The 14594-nt window shown below is 34.8% G+C and overlaps 1 protein-coding gene and 1 long non-coding RNA gene across 4 annotated transcripts in view; both read left to right on the plus strand.

Annotated features, from left to right (window-relative positions):
• Positions 1 to 710: 710 nt before the first annotated feature.
• On the plus strand, positions 711 to 9415 carry LOC145255859 (uncharacterized). The gene is made up of 2 exons (XR_013863909.1): positions 711 to 1050; positions 9375 to 9415. It is a non-coding gene; the product is annotated as an uncharacterized LOC145255859 (long non-coding RNA).
• Positions 9416 to 9722: 307 nt separating this feature from the next.
• Positions 9723 to 14594, plus strand: part of LOC145255858 (sodium/calcium exchanger 1-like) — a 628006-nt gene continuing 623134 nt past the window's right edge. For 2 of the 3 annotated variants that reach the window (XM_080114623.1, XM_080114624.1), the window contains exon 1: positions 9729 to 11923. In XM_080114623.1, coding sequence (XP_079970749.1) covers positions 10200 to 11923 — 1724 coding nt within the window. In that variant the 5' untranslated portion in view covers positions 9729 to 10199. Of the gene's footprint in view, positions 11924 to 14594 lie in introns of all 3 variants that reach the window. The other variant, XM_080114626.1, reaches the window with a different exon arrangement.

Raw genomic sequence — 14594 nt, forward strand, 5'->3', positions numbered from 1 at the left:
GGGGACGAAGTAAAAAAAGTAAGGATGAAATTGGAGAAGATAGGCTTACCTCAAAAGGAGAGGGAGAGAGAGAGAGAGGGTAATAAAGGATAGTAAAATTTACTGGTTTACACTATATTACCTATAAAATTTACTGCAGTTACACTATATTACCTATCATCGAATGTGATCAATAAATTGGTAATAATTAGATAACGTTCGATAGTAAGATAATGCTGTGAAACTGCAGTAAAGGTTCCAGAGTTCGATTAGATAAGGTTCCTAAGTTCTATAAAAAAAAATACTTGGAGGTCGGCGGTTATGTCGGTCGAAATATTGTAAATATAACAACCAAGATTAGAATAGCAGTCCAAATTAAGGCAAACTAGACTCACAGACCTTGGTTGTTTAAAACTAGTTTAAGAAGGAAAAACTTTGGAATAATGCGAGACTTTCTCTGCTAACACCGGCATTGTAGTTCAGACAAAACCGGTTCAAGAGAAACGCGGTAGTAGATTACGCAATGCTTGCTTAAGTAAAAATTCCTCGCGCATGCAGATACCCTTTCAGAAGGTATTCATTGTCTCTCGAGACTGAAAGAAAACAACCATATATATATATATATATATATATATATATATATATATATATATGTGTGTGTGTAGTTGTATAGTTATACATTAAAAGGGAGGGGTTGTAAGGAAGGAGGAGTTAAGTACGAAGGGGGAGAGAAAGAGAAAGTGAAAGGGGGAAAGAGGAAAAGCGTGTTTGTGTGTGAGAGGGAGAGAAGTACTAGCGAATATTACTACAGGTAATGAATGATGAATATTGAATAACAGCTCTAAGTAATGATGAAAGCCTATATTCCCTAGCTTTACTTACACCTCCGACTGAAAATGCCAACATTGGTAGTTTACTAGGAGCCAGGAGTAGGTGTACACTGCACACACTAAGCTAGTGAAGGAAGAAGCTACCCCTTTTAACAGGGTGGATAATAGAAAGACAGCTGTACATCGTTCATTTTTTTTTTTACCAGGAAAAAAAAAAGAGGGTCGAATCCATCCAAGGGAGGTAGGTCGATATCACAATGATATGTTGGTTTTTTTTTTAATTTTAATTTTACTTGCAAACATATACATTGTTTTTCCTTTCAATCTCCGGCTATGAGTGTATAAATACTCAACAAAAACAGAACAGATTGTGTGTTTCGAAATTTCTTTAGGTGGAGTTGATAATTTGGACTGCTATTCTCGTCTTGGTTATCTTTACAACGTTTCGGCCGACATAATCGCCGACCTTCTTCAAGTGTTTCTTTTTAGAACTTGGGAACCTTATCTAGTCGAACTCTGGAACCTGTACGCAGTTTCATACTGACGAAAGTTGCATCGGCCGAAACGCTGTGAAACAAGGCGAGAATAGCTGTACGAATAATCGGAATACAGATATCGTTCTTACATTAAATAACCCCCCCCCCCAAAAAAAAAATGTTGATATGCCGTAAAACGGATAACGTTTCTTATTTGTCTCACCCAACAGGGCAAAATTAGATACAAGGTCAGTTTTTAATCGAGTAAATATTCAACTTTCCAAAAGAGTCCCTCTGGAAACTTTCGAGTTAGAAAAGATGCGCCTGAAGAATGCCGGAGGTTACAGTGGCCGAAACCCTGCGGTGAGAATAACCCAAAGAATGTGCAGACCGTTTTAATGTCACAGCTCATGTTCGTTAAGTTAATTATCTTTCTAAAAATAATTTATATTTAAGTCTATAATCAAAATTTTTTTGCAATTAACAAGTTAAGTTATGGGTGAATAACAAACATTCAGTAAAAAAAAAAAAAAAAATCTTGGATTATGGATATTTTGGCTAGCTTTATTTTTCGGTGGATGATGATGAAATAAGTATTGTAAAACGAATTTTAAAATATATGCGATTAAAATAGTTTATTTTATATAAACTGTCAGTATTTATTTTGTAACTTACTAAAAAAAAAATGTACAAAGTTTATTTCCGAAGTAAAAAAAAATTCATCCAAAACGGCATTTTTATTGACGAGTGGCATTTTTCAAATCCCAGCTTTTATAATGTTGACTTGGAAACTGGAAAGTATTTTATAGCAAATTTCTATTTCGTTTTTTTTTTTTTTTTAACGTTGATCAAAATATCCGCAAATTATATTGTCCGCTTGCCATGTGCGCTTCTTGCCGCTTAACTCTTTTTTAAAGTTAAAATGTAATGTAAGTTTCCCTTTTTTTTTTTTTTTTTTTTTTAAGTAAAACTTCTTCACAAATCTAATGAATGATATATTACCACGTGGATAATAAGCAAAGCAAAAATTTTTTTTTTTAAATCCGCAAAAATCGGTAAAACTATACAAACACCGTGACAGCGAATTAACCCTAACCCTAACCCTAATCCTAACCCTAACGCTGTCACGGTGTTTGTATAATAATACCCAAAAATCAACAGAGCAAGAAATAATAGGGCGCATTTGTCATTACACCGGTCGAAATGTGAGGCGAAAAAAAATGGCAGCCATTACAGAGTTGAAATGTTCAAGATAGCCAAAAATATTTCATTTTATTTCACACATGTAATTACAACATGGTACGGTACATTGATTTCGTCAATACATAAAAAAACCCTACAATTTAAGTACTCCTTCTACACTAAGAGTAAAAAAAAATAAATCCCCCAATTTAGAGTATCCCCTTTTAGGGAGCTGGATTTTCCCCGTATTAAACCCAACCTTGTGCTTTGCTTAACTCTTCCCCCGTAGAGAGGCAAGTAAATCGAAACAACATACAATTAATTTATTCCTACCGACGCGAATGCTAAACTTGAGACTCTATTCAACACGTTTCAAAAAAACAAAAAAAACTATTTTTGCTAGAGTGTTACACATTTTTCATTCAAAACGTCGACACGTTAAACTAACACGCGTTGCCGAGATCGAATAATACACCTTCCAAAATCTCCGCATTATCTCGCGTGTCCGGGTGTTTCTCGTCTACATGTAACTTTGGTGAATACACATAGGTTATTTTTTTATTTTTATTTTATTTTATTCATTTATTAAAATCAAAAATAAAATATGGGGCAACTAAAACGAATTAAAAAAATATATATATATTAAAAAAAATGAATAGCAAAACTGACCGCACGCGCACGGGCCACGGCGCACGTTTCTTTAATCCGTTTAAATTGTGTTGTTTTAACACAATTTATTATTTAAAAGTTGTAAACATTTTTTTCGAAGTCGACAATATGTTCTCACCCGAGCAAACCCGAGTTTTCTGTTAAGAGCAAAGTGTATTATCTGTTTTGACACTTCGTATTTTTTTTTTGGCCTCAGTCAACGAGAGAGAAATCCTTCTAGACTGAGACAAATTTTAGTTTTGTCTCCCCTCACCTGTCAAAACGACCTTGTATGTTTGTCTTCGTGACGAGACCAGCAACTAGGAGTTATCTGTATTTACCCGGCGTTGCTCGGGTGGAAACATATTGCATGGGTTGGGGGGGGGGGGGTATAAGTCACGTTTTCAATATTTTTGTAATATGAGTTTTTAAAATTTTTTTTTCTTTATCTTATTTTAATAAATATTCGATTAAATAATTTTTAAAGAATTAAAGAAATAATAATTCATTTTGTTTATGAGTTGCAATGGAACAAAACGCACACACGATCTTGTGTGATATTTTTATTATATACCCTCCAAAAAATAACATTCTATTTTTTCAGGCGATTACGTGTGAACAAAACCATGAAAAACTTTGCGAAAAGAAGAAAAGAAATCCGCCCCCCCCCTCCCTCCAATATATCAAAATTTAGAACGGTGGGTCATTTTTCGTATGAAAATGAAACGTAATTATGTCTCATTTTCGAGCCATTCTACCTTTTTTACCACGAATCCTAAATCCGATTAGCAAAGTTGAAAAACACCTCTCCCCACAGAAAGCACATAATTTAGCTCCCATAGAAAAAAAAAATGGTTGGTTAACTGTCCTAAAAGGCTAGTATGGTCCAGAAATAGGTGATCATTTTACGTTAAATTTATATACGAGACTGATCCCTGAATATGAATTCTAAAATGTTTTTGTCCCTTTTCCACTAAGTTCCGCAGAGTGCTCACGCGTAATCGCCTAAAATAGTAGAATCGCGTTTTTTTTTTTTTTTGTTGTTAAGGGGCGGGGGGTAGCTAAGAGTGTTAATCTACAAATTTACCTCAAAATGCATAATTCATTGTGTGGCTATGATAGTTGTGGAGGTGACAAAACAGACACGCGAAATTTTGCTTGAGTTTCAATTATTTACGATTCTTTATAAAAGAAACTTGAAGCAGGCTACAACAGCTACTTAACTTATATATATATATATATATATATATATATATATATATATATATATATATATATATATATAAAATATATGTGCTTGTGTGTGTGCGTTTAAAGCAAAATAAAACTACAATATTTTTCATTCATTCAAGAAAAAAAAAAAAATGTCACAGCTGGTTTCGATTTGAATATTTTCTAAGCGACCCGACCCGTCGGCCAACAACGCTGTTACATCGTATATTTAGTGCTTTGAAACTATTGCGAAAAATAGATATTTCAAAAGTACATTTATTTATTGCTCGTTTTACGGCATAAATCACGTTGACGCATCGGTTCCTGTTATATCACTGAAGTTAAGCGACGTTCAGCCAGGTCAGTACTAAAATGGGTGACCATTTGAGAATACCAGGTGCTCTTCGCTTATCTCGGCATTGTTTCCGGTCGTCTTAAACTTTTTCTTACCACTGAACTCAGTATCGAATCAGGAGAGGTGTGGTTGGCATTGCGCAATTCTTGTTTCAGTTACATGTGCAGACTTCAGACACCCTTACAGAGAGTATCTATCCATTGTCTCGCGAGACTGAACGGAGGCCATTGATAGTTTTAATTCTATGGAGCAGCTGTGAAGATCTATTTACAAAACATCTTTAAATTGTTTCACTTACTCGTGTCGATGAAACACGTTTATTTTTATTTAGTATTAATCGCGTATTTATGAAAATAATTATGCAATATTATACAATAAAACAATTAAAAAAAAACGATTTAAAAAATATGAAATTAAATTTGTTTACTCATAAAACATGTCGACCATTTATTTAATATTTTGTTAATAGTTGAAAAAGAGAATTAATTACTTCGTAATTTCAAAGGAATTTGGAAGCATTTAAGATGTCTTAAACATTCTTTTAAAATTTTTCGGCGTAGTAAGAGATTGAACGGTTTTGGAAACTATTTACAATAATTTGATAAATGACTTGAAAGAACATTATTCGTCGTAGTTTATATATATATATATATATATATATATATATATATATATATATATATATTTTTAATTAATAATTCAATGGTCGAACGATACTGTAATTGAATTTAACTTTGAAAATTGTGCTTAAATTTGTTTTAAAAAATGCAAAACCTGCATGCAAGTAAAACCTGAGCAATACTGGCTGCATCTTGGGTTGAGATAGTTTTTAATATTTTTCAAATTTGTTGCCTTTGGTCATGATTAAATATAGATAATACTTACTAAAATCTATTTTTGGGTGTAATTGAAAATGCAGGGGGCAGGGCTTGAACCTACAACTTTCAGATTTAATTCATTCCCTGTTCTCCTCTTCATATCCCAAAACATTAAGTGTACAAAAAAAAATAAATAAAAATACACCCCTTTGCATTTTGACTAGGAACAAAGTCTAGTATCTGTTCGAACGCTTCTTTCTTTTATTCTTCTCTGTACTTTATCAGTAAAGTTTTTTTTTTTTTTCTAAATAGGTAATTTTTATTCCAATACAGCGCGCACCTGTTTGGGCATCTGGATTTCTCAAAATTAAAAACCGACCTTATGACATCGTAAGATAGGGGGAGGGTGTAAATAAGAACAATTAGCTGAGCAGAATTACAAGATTTTTAGTTTTATGCAAGACCACCAATAAAGCAATATTTTATAATTTATTTTCTTAAATATTTGGTAATTCTATAAATTCCAAATTACGGTTACAAAGACGCTTATTATATAGGTAATACTTACTAAAATCTTATGGCATGATATTCGTGCACTATGCTCAAAAATTTTATTCAACAACAGTCAGCAGCAACCAGCAGTTACGGCTGCTGCTGCCGCTTTCAAATATATGGTGACGTATCCAGTTTTGACACCTGTGTACGTCTCCATTTATTTTAAAGCGGCAGCTTTCAGTTTTCGTATTTAAATCAACAGACAGCAGTTTCGGCTGCTGGTGTGTGTAACGTACACTCCACGATTTTTTTGGCAACTGTCGTTTATGACGTCATCAGTTTTAAAGTAAATATACATATTTCGTTCTTGATAATAATCACGGAGAGCAAGAAGTAATAGTTTTAGATAGTTTCCGTTTTGTGACTATTATTGCTACTTGTAAGCATAAAACGCGGTTTTGAGAGAAAGAAATTAAAAAAAGACAGTGACAGCTTAAAGTGAGGGATGGCATATCGATAAAAAGAATACGTAAGAAAGAATAAGTAATTGGAAAATAAAGATAGACAGAATAGATAGATAGATTAAAGCGAGGGGGGTAGTTCGTTTCTTTCTTTTATATGGAGAGAGAGAGAGAGAGAGAGAGAGAGAGAGAGAGAGCGTACGCTAAGATGAAGGCGACAGTTATATCAGATATCGCTATTTTCCCCTTCTTCTATGGCAAGTAGGTTGCACAGAAACGCGTGTTTCATCCCCGAGAGAATTCGCCAGTTTAAATACACGAGTTTACATTCAACAAAACCGTTTATTACGCAATACCTATCCACACTGACCCCCAAACCAATTAAAGTTATTGATTTGATTGCCTTCTACTGCATAGATCTCTACTCGTATATCAAGCAACATTGAAAATGTGTACATGAACGTAATATATGTAAACACACATACATACACACACACACACACACGTGTGTGTATGCATGTTTCGTAAAAAGAATACAGCACTCTCGGCTACTTGTAAACGATTAATATAAAGATCATGACATCATTTACTGTGCTGATAGCATAATGGACAACACATACGTCCCCTGTCCCCAAAAGCAACAGAGTTTCGATCCCAAGTGCTAGAATGTCTAGCCACATTGAAGAGCTGTGATACAGCGAAACAGCCTAACTGTGGTCGCTTTGTCTCCCCCTCTCTCTTTCTTTCTCTTCCCCTCTCTCTCCCTCCCCTCTCTCTTTCCCTCCCCTCTCTCTTTCCCTCCCCTCTCTCTCCCTCCCCTCTCTCCCTCTCTCTCTCTCTTTCCCCTCTCTCTCTCTCTTTCCCCTCTCTCTCTCTCTTTCCCCCCTCTCTCCCTTTCCCCTCCTCTCTCCCTTTCCCCTCTCTCTCTCTTTCCCCTCTCTCTCTCTCTTTCCCCTCTCTCTCTCTCTTTCCCCTCTCTCTCTCTCTTCCCCTCTCTCTCTCTCTCTTTCCCCTCTCTCTCTCTCTTCCCCCCCCTCTCTCTCTTTCCCCTCTCTCTCTCTCTCTTTCCCCTCTCTCTCTCTCTCTTTCCCCTCTCTCTCTCTCTCTCTTTCCCCCCTCTCTCTCTCTTTCCCCTCGCTCTCTCTCTTTCCTCTCGCTCTCTCTCTTTCCCCTCGCTCTCTCTCTTTCCCCTCGCTCTCTCTCTTTCCCCTCGCTCTCTCTCTTTCCCCTCGCTCTCTCTCTTTCCCCTCGCTCTCTCTCTCTCTTGTTCTCGCTCTCTCTCCCTCTCTTTCATATATATAAATAAAATGATATCGGATGTCACTATCTTTCTTCACCCGCCCCCTTAGTCTGTTAGATAGACCCATCTATCTATCTATAAATAAAAGCGAAGATCTACAACAACAACAACAACAAGTCACTGTTTTACTGTAGTTGTCTTGTAGTAGGTTGTGTTTTGTAAATTGTCTACGGATTTAGTAGTTAATTTCTTACCATCTCTCTCTGAACCACAATTTGGAAGAGGACTAATTAATATATAGTTGTTGATTAGATTTTAAAAACACACATACAGGTAAAAAAAAAAAAAAAGAAACGTAATCAGCTTCTGCTTTTACTTATTTTTATGTGTTATTTATGCAAGAAATTAGTGTGCAACCTTAATTATCAGTACGAGAAGAACAAGCAGTTATTACCAAATTGGATTTAGGTACTTCGGATACCTATTTTTATTTTTTTATTTTTTTTATTTAGTAGACTAGATCTTTCAAGGAGTTTATATTTTCTTTTTCACTTACCGGCATTATTTAATTTCTTTTTCATTGGGGGAGGGGGGGGTTATTTCTAAATTAATAACTCTACGGCGTTGTTGCCCAGGCGGAGGGAGGACTTTGAGACAGATATTCAAAATATTAATTTTATTTATTAACGGGTTTGAAAAATAAATCTCATTAGTTTTTTCCTTGTATTAATTTATATTTTAAAACATATTTGATGGCTAAAAAATCTATTTATCACAGTTATGTATAGGCGCGGAACAGTCACACACACACCCACACACGAGATCTTGTCCGATAGTTTTTATTACGTGTAGTTACAATTTTGAAATTGACTAATATATATATATATATATATATATATATATATATATATATATATAGTGTGTGTGTGTGACTAAAATCCTAATTTAATTTTCAAGGACAAAACTATTTTTCATTCATAAAAATAAAAAAAAAGTATGTTTATTTTTTAATTATTAACTGACTTCGATTTATCTGTATAGTTCCTATTTACAATGCCTCCCCACGGGACAGAGTTAGACACCAGGGTCGTTTTTTTTTTTTAACTTGGAGGAAAGGAACAAAAATTAAAAATTGTCTCAGTCGTGAATGATTTCTCCTCCACTGATATAGAACAAGAAATTGAAGTGCTGAAGAACAGATACTACTACACTGTGATCTCTAGAACGTATACTTATCTTGTTTGCGTGTCACCGTGCACACGTCATCTGGGAGAAAGATTAAACGTTATGTTAACGTCATAAATAAGTTCTTTTTTTTTCTTTTTCAAAAAACTCATTCATCTTTTATGACGTCATCTATTTTCAAGTGAATACGTTTGTGCAATAACATCAAACCATGCCGAAACTAAGAAATTATATTTTATAATATAAATACTGACCCATAGATGGTGTATTTATATCACCTACCTGGGATATTATAAAAACTGAAAGGATATTCTTAGTTTTTTTGTGTTTTTTCTATTTGTAAAATATTTTCTTTTAATTAAGCATTTAATCTTTTAATTAAGCATTTAATACATTTAAAAAAAAATCTATTCGCTTTACAAAACAAAATATCGGTGCAGTTACAGAAAATAACTTTTCCTCCTCTTTTTTTTTTTTTTTTTTTTTTTTGCAGGAAAATTATGGACACAATTCTAAGGATGTATGAAAGCTGTTCCTAACGTGAAGAATAATAATTATTCTTCGATTTGAAATCGCTTAAATTTGATTTCTTCTTCCTTCGACGGCGCGGAATTTTCCAACTTGGAAAGAAAAAAAAATAACAGGATTTTAATTCCAATTCTTCGACAAACCGAAAACTTTTTGCACCAAAAAAAAAAAAAAGATTCTACTGTTTTCGTTTTGGATTTTACAACAAAAAACAACGAAAACAAATCTTTGGAAAAAAAAAAAATATATATATATCCATAAGGAAAATTGTATTTTCTAAAGAAAACGCAACGCGTGGAAACTCCAATATTGGACTTTTTTTTTTTTTGCCTTTTTCTTATTTACAACGGAAAAGATAACTTATTGCAACAACAAAAAGTGCTTAAAGCTTTGAAAACAGAAATATTTTTACAATATTTCGTGTCTGGATGATATTAATCTAAAAAAAAAAATTAAAAAAAAAAAAAGGAAAACTTGCCTGGATTTTTTTTTTTTTTTTTTTTCGCGCATCTTAAAGAAAAATACAATTAAGTTTTTTGTTTGGAAAAAAAAAAATCTAAATTACCAAGGAATAGGATTTATTAAAAAAAAAAAAGTCTTTCCAAGACAAGGTTTGTTTTTCAATTTTTCATCCTGGTTTTTTTCTTGCTTGATTTCCCAATTTGAAAAGAAAAGGAAAAAAAGTTATAGAATTTATTTTGTTTAAAATTTAGAACTTTAGTTAATTTTATTTTACATAAAAATCTTGAAGATTTAGTTTGGGTTCCTCCCCAACTTTAATAGTTTCAAAATGAATCCGTTTAAGATTCAAACCGTTCTTAGTTTGTCCGTTTTAGTGTTGGGTTTCTTTTCCGAATTGATCGGTGCATCGGCTGATTTGGATGGAAACGACACTTGTACAACCGAATCGGAACCCTGTAAAGATGGTCTTATTATCCCTAGATGGGAACCGACGGGTAACCTTAGTATCGGGGATAAATTGGCCAGGGCAACAGTCTATTTTGTGCTGATGGTCTATCTTTTCTTAGGGGTTTCCATTATAGCAGATCGATTTATGGCAGCTATCGAGGTGATTACCTCCAAAGAAAAGGACGTTGTCGTGAAGAAACCTGATGGCACGACCACTATAGTAAACGTCCGGATTTGGAACGAAACGGTCTCAAACTTAACTCTTATGGCCCTCGGATCTTCCGCACCTGAGATCTTGCTCTCCGTTATTGAAGTAATCGGACAAAAATTTGAAGCTGGTGGTCTTGGGCCCAGCACCATTGTGGGAAGCGCCGCTTTCAACCTGTTTGTTATCACAGCCATTTGTGTGTTTGTTATTCCTAATGGTGAAGTCCGCACCATTAAACATCTGGGAGTATTTTTTATTACCGCTACCTGGAGCGTGTTCGCTTACCTATGGCTCTATTTCATTCTTGCCGTGTCCTCCTATGGCGTGGTCGAGGTATGGGAAGGCCTTCTAACCTTCATGTTTTTCCCTGCCACTGTGGTCACCGCGTACATCGCTGACCGTCGACTACTAAACAAGTACCTGTCCAAAAAATATCGAGCCAGCAAACAAAAAGGTGTTATTGTTCAATGCGAGGGTCAGGATGCGGAAGCCGGAGAGGGTAAGGCCCACCATGGGGGCGAAGATGGTGCCCTCAAAGAAATGGAGGATGATTTTGAAATGCGGGAGTTTGAAGAGCATCGAAAGGAATATATCGAAATTCTTCGTGAAATGAGGAAAAAACATCCGACTTTGGACATGAAGACTCTTGAAGACATGGCCGAAGCCGAAGCAGTTAACCGTGGGCCCAAGAGCAGAGCTTTCTATCGTATTCAAGCCACTAGGAAATTGACCGGTGGTGGTAATATTATCAAAAAAGCAAAAGCTCAGGGAAGTATCGCCCAGACCTCTACGGCCGATCAGAAACCAGAAGATGAGATTACTAAGGTATACTTCGACCCTGGACATTATACTGTTATGGAAAACGTTGGCACTTTTTATGGAACCGTTACCAGAGAAGGAGGTGACTTGACTAAAACTCTTTACGTCGACTACAAGACTGAAGATGGTACTGCCAACGCCGGCTCCGATTATGTCTACGCCGAAGGAACCCTGGTGTTCTATCCGATGGAAACCCACAAACAATTCCCCATCTCCATCATCGATGACGATATTTTTGAAGAAGACGAACACTTTTATATCCGCTTAAGCAACCTGCGTGTCGGCGATTCTCAAGGTCTGTTTGAAAGTGGGCAGGCTGAAGCCAAGGCCCAATTGGCCAACCCGTTCTTGGCCACTGTTATGATCCTTGACGACGATCACCCGGGTATTTTCCAAATTGACGAGAAGGAAATGAGTATTACTGAATCCAGCGGTGAAGTGGAAGTCCGTATTATTCGAACATCTGGAGCTCGTGGCTGTGTCAAGGTTCCGTTCCATACTGTGGATGGCACGGCAGTGTACGGCAAAGATTATGAACTTTTGGATAAAGATGTCGTCTTCGATAACGATGAAACTGAGTGAGTACTTTCACTTTCAATTCCTTGACCCATTGTATGATGACAATAATTGCACTCGTATTCTATTAATTTATTAAAGCAGTTCGTACTTGTGCATTTATGAACCCGCGATTTCCGTCAAGTTACTTGGGTGTGACCGGCAAATGCCGGAAATAACCGGAAACGGCCGGGCGAGCCTTATTACAAAAAAACAGAAATTGTTATACCGCCCCCCCCCCATGTTAAGAATGGTGACAGCCACTCCAACTTATAAAGTAATAAATTAGAAAATAATGTCTTAATATCCAGAAAACTACTTGTCGACTGTTTCCGGTTCTTCCCGTCATCCACCGGGCACACCCGAGTAACTTTGTGGGAGCAGTTTGTTTTAGTGGGACGTTTTTTAAAATCTTTTTTACAAGTAATTCTTGCAATAGTCAAAATAATTTAGATTTGAGTTTAGTTTTTTTTTTCAATTTATTACGCATGCGTACAAGTTATTGATAATTTTATAGAACTATTTCCGTCTCCAATCGGGTGCCGATGAACTAAATACACGAAAGATACGAACAATTGCACTTGGACGTTTAAAATCTCTCGGAATGTATGAGATAGTGTGAATGCCTGCCATCCTATAGGATACCTCATCCTCAGCTAGCGAAATGATTAAAATTTTTATAAAAAATGTTTTTGTTTATTTTGAACTTTTCAGCTTTAAGATGTCTGCTATTGAAACGGATAATACTTGATCATTAAATTATTAATTGAAGCAAATTGTTATAAAAGTGGAACTAATTTGGCTAAAATAATGTTTTAATGATGGCCATCTTAAAGCTGAAAAGTTCAAGATAACATGGATTATAAATCGTTCCCATATGTATTTGAAAGAAAAGGCCACAAAATATAACCACCCGATTGGAGATGGGAATTCTATAAAATTATCAATTACAATGGGTCACAAACTAAAAAATATGCTTTTTTTTTTTTTTTTTTCTCTCCTTTTCAGTATTTAAAAAAAAAAAAATTAATCGTTTTTATATAGTAATAAGGTATTCTGAAGTAGTGGTTTCCTAACGTTAAACCAAACGATTTTTAATTTGCTAGAAGTTTGTGTGTCAATCTTGTCTGTTTAAGTGTCTGAATTTTTGGTACGTGTACAGTTTAATCAAGACATTAAAAAATGAAAATATCGAAAAAAAAGTTTAAATTGTACGTATCCGTTATGGAATGAAGTTCTCTGAAAAAAATTTCACTTAATTTCATCAAGTAGTTTTTTTGTTTTCTTTTTACAGGGAAAAAACAATTTGTTATGATACCGAATAAAAGATTCGATTTTTAGGAAGAAAATCTAGTATTAAAGATGGAGAGGGAGTGTCGGACTAGTGCACTTATTGATCCCTACTAAAATACTATTTAGAAAGCCGTTCTTAACATGACGAAAGGAGTGTTTTGTACCTATTCTGTACCTTTATAATAAAACATATAAAACTTTAATTAAATTTTAAAATACTATTTAAAAAATAGCGGATTAATAAGTGCACTACTGCAGTTACTGCACTAGCACCGTAATTTTTTAAGAGGGTTCTCCTCGGTTGGTAATTAGAAAATCATGGGTACTTATGCAGAGAAGGTACCTTGCTGAAATAACATTTTTAGAAACTCGTTCTTAAGATGGGGATGGTATACCTTGTAACTATTCTCTACTTTCACTTTAAAATTAATTGCACAAAAGATGCCGTAAAATTTTAAATTTTAACTCGAAAATCTTATCAAAAAATAGCACGGTATCTTTTCTGCATAAGTACTTAATCATGAATGAGTAATAATGTGCTCTTGGTTATCAACTTGTTTATAAAGATGGCGACTATTTTTCTGCTCGAGTTTACATTTTCGCCCTTTATGTGTACATTGCAACTTACTGTAACTTATTTTTAATCTTCTCGTTATCTATTTGCTTCCCCACGAAACAAAATGTGACACAAGGTCGTTTTTAAGATTTTTTGGATTTTTTTTTTTTTTTTACCATTTATTTTCTGTAAATGTAAAGATTACAACTATTGATAAAACAAACAATTAAGTGGAAGGCCAACTCCCAAAATTGGGAGGGGGCTCTGTTATCATCCTTGTAACTGTACCTTTTTACTTTTCTAATGGGTATCCTTAGTTGAAGTTCTCACTCGTAACAAGCACTCCAGGCGGGGCTGTCCTTACTGTTTCCAAATCAAGTTGTGCTTTTCTTTATTCATTTTTTTTTCTTTCATTTTTTAAAAAAAATTAATTTAATTTTAATTTTTGTATTTTTATATTTATATAACAAGATTTATTTTTTTTTATTTTTTTTTTTTAATTTACAAATAAACAATGTGAAAGAAAACCAGCTCCCCCAAAAAGGGGCACTCTGAACGACTTAATTTGAGTGCAGCAATGCAGCTGCAGCATTAGCGTACTGTTTACTAAAATATGGTTTAAAGAATAGATAGGCTTCGACTATCGTCCGGCTGGCACTCAGGCACAGGTACCATCACAGGGGCCGGGGCCCTTCAAATACCCCCAGTGTTTGGCCTTGTTTTCTGGTTATGGCAATGAACACATTCATTTTGGCTTGGAACAAAGTGTAGTATCTGTTCTAGTGCTACACTTGGTCTATTCTGTTCTCAGTCATAGAAGAAATCCTAGCCTGAGACCATTTTTC

Source organism: Euprymna scolopes, chromosome 31 (genome assembly GCF_053919585.1).
Source record: "Euprymna scolopes isolate OS-2025 chromosome 31, ASM5391958v1, whole genome shotgun sequence".
Taxonomy (NCBI): Eukaryota; Metazoa; Mollusca; class Cephalopoda; order Sepiida; family Sepiolidae; genus Euprymna; species Euprymna scolopes.